General features: G+C 34.6%; 1 protein-coding gene across 1 annotated transcript; it reads right to left on the bottom strand.

Annotated features, from left to right (window-relative positions):
• Window positions 1-2,028: 2,028 nt before the first annotated feature.
• LOC105536794 (putative olfactory receptor GPCRLTM7) lies at window positions 2,029-2,655 on the bottom strand (the record flags this gene model as incomplete). Its single annotated transcript, XM_011976277.1, has 1 exon — window positions 2,029-2,655. A coding segment is annotated over one exon (627 nt), but the record flags the coding sequence as incomplete, so codon positions are not given.
• Between the last annotated feature and the right edge of the window lie 2 nt (window positions 2,656-2,657).

Here is a 2,657-nt window from a genome sequence, read left to right as displayed (position 1 = left end):
TTTTAATAGATCAGTCTTATTCTTGTCACAGTTTTACTTGGTTTAGTTTTGTGTTATTAACATGTCTTTCATAATATTGTCTCTACCTGCTCTTTTTAATTTAAAAAATTTATATTTTTGGTATACAGTTTTATAACTTGTTTTTCAACCTGAGCGCCACTTAAAAAATAACACATTGCAGATTCCTCTTTTCTAATAAGGACACTAGTCATATTGGGTTACGGCCCCACCCCTCACAGTTTTGTTTTAACCTAATCTCCACTTCAAAATAAAGGCCTTATCTCCAAATAGAGTTACTTTTTGAAGTACTAGCGTTTGGCACTTCAACATATGAATTTGGGGAAGACAAGATTCAGCTCATAACACAATCCATATAACAATTATGGCCACTTTTAATTTGATTGTTGAGTGCTCCCATATGCTCTTGGCTATTCCAGAATCTTAACCTTTTAACACGAAATAATCTAGTTCCAAAGCAAAATTCCCGGCTACTGTAACACGTGCAGAAGACTGCCATTAATCTGCTTCTTAATGCACATCTGGTATGTAAAGATACATACAAAATGCAAATATCTGAACAAATTATAATGTATTCTATAGTTCTTTCAAAAATTTTCTACAAATTTCCTTCCAGTTAATTAATTTGACCTAATCCATCTGATATATGAAACCACATGACTAAGCTACTTCTGTAATCTATATGCACCCTTCTTGCAACTTCCAAAAAATTTAATGATATATGAAACAATTGCTAGAGAATTTATTAGGATTTGGAAAATAAAGCTGATATTTCAGGTTGCCTCATAGTAATTTTTTAAAATTCTATAGTGAAAATTTCAAGACGGGGAATCTTGTCTGAAAAGATTTAAGATTCAATATGTTTTGCCTCAGAATAAATATTTAACCCTAAAACTGGAAGACATAATAGAATCATAATTTATTTTCCAACATGAAAGGAGGAGGCACCATAAAAATATTTTATTATGCACAAATCCAGATTATAAAATGAGAAATGCAATATGAAAGCCATAGGGAAGCAAATTCCATCTCACTATAAAAATACAATTTCAATTTGAATAGGTAGTTTACAAAAGGTGCTGTGTTGCTGTATGCACTGGTCAGTCTGTCCTACCTGGAAGTTTAAAAGAATAGGTTGCTTAATGGTTGACGATATAGTGGTGTTCATTCCTGCACTGGATCCATTGCTGAGCAAGATTATATCCCTCTCTTTAACATTTTTCAATCCTAGCCTAGTTCTACTTTCTTTGACTGAATATTTGTTCTAAATTCATAACTTTTTTACCACCAGCACACTTTTAAAGGGCATGGTTAAACTCAAGGTTGAGAAAAAGAAGACCATCTTTGACCTCTTAGTGACCAGATCCCAAAAAGGCATTCAAAGCACTACTTTGTCCACTTGACTATTTTATGTGTATGTGACAAAATATCTTTGTCCACTTGACTATTTTATGTGTATGTGACTATTTCACAATATTCTATGAAACAAATTAAATTTCTTACAAAATGTATGGAACTGAGTACATTTATTAACATAGGTAACAGTACAAAGGAAGAAAATGAAAAATCTGCAAACCTGAATCAACACAGAATGTGAAACTGCTCTGCTTGCCAAGTAATAACTGTGATGGGAACCAATCATTCTCTTAGATGAGAATATTTCCCAACCTAGTAACAGAAGAAAATATCAGTATATACCAGTAAATCTGTAAATGTGGCACTGTGGAATAAAGTTGATAAACTTCTCAGAATGTTCTATGGACTAGTTAAAATGTGAGCCACATGAGAGTATGTTTTATATATTTTAAAGTTATGAAACTATGCAAAATAGCCCATAGGTAAGAGACTAAATACATATTCACATTATTGGTTACTAAACTGGAATAAACTTTCTAAGGTGTTTGAGCTCATGATTAAGGACAATAAATTGTCTCAAGATAGCATAAATTTTCAAAAATTGTGTTTACAGTGGTGCTGATAGAAGGCATCATTTGCGCCCTTATAAGTTGTTCAGGAGATCTTCCTCAGACTCAGGAGATGACTACTCAGTCTCTTCATTGTCATCTTTATATCATTGTTTCTCAATGTGTAAAGGACAGGATTCAGGATGGGTGTAATCATAAAGTCCAAAATGGCAAGAAATTTATCCACTGACACTGAGGGAAATGGCCACATATAAACAAAGACGCATGGTCCAAAGAACAAAACCACCACAGTGATATGAGCTGAAAGAGTAGAGACGGCTTTGGACAAACCACCTGAAGAGTGTTTCCATACAGTGACCAGGATTAAGATATAGGAAATCATCAATAAAAAGAAAGTGCCTATGGAAATTAACCCACTATTGGCAGTAACCAAGAACTCCATTCTGTAGCTGTCTATGCAGGCAAGTTTGATAAACCAAGGAAGGTCACAGTAAAAGCTATCTATTTCATTAGGACCACAAAAAGGCAAATGGACAACAAAAGCCAACTGGGTTACTGAGTGAATGAGACCAGAAACCCAAGCGCTAGACAGAAGCAGAATGCACATCCGTGAGTTCATGATGGTCAGGTAGTGAAGGGGCTTACATATGGCCACATATCTGTCAAAGGCCATGGCTATGAGCAGCACCATCTCAGATCCACCCAGGACATGAA

The sequence above is a fragment of the Mandrillus leucophaeus genome, unplaced genomic scaffold (assembly GCF_000951045.1).
Source record: "Mandrillus leucophaeus isolate KB7577 unplaced genomic scaffold, Mleu.le_1.0 Scaffold163, whole genome shotgun sequence".
Lineage (NCBI taxonomy): Eukaryota > Metazoa > Chordata > Mammalia > Primates > Cercopithecidae > Mandrillus > Mandrillus leucophaeus.
Note: the sequence above shows the minus strand (reverse complement) of the source record. Positions and strands in the feature narration are given on the sequence as shown.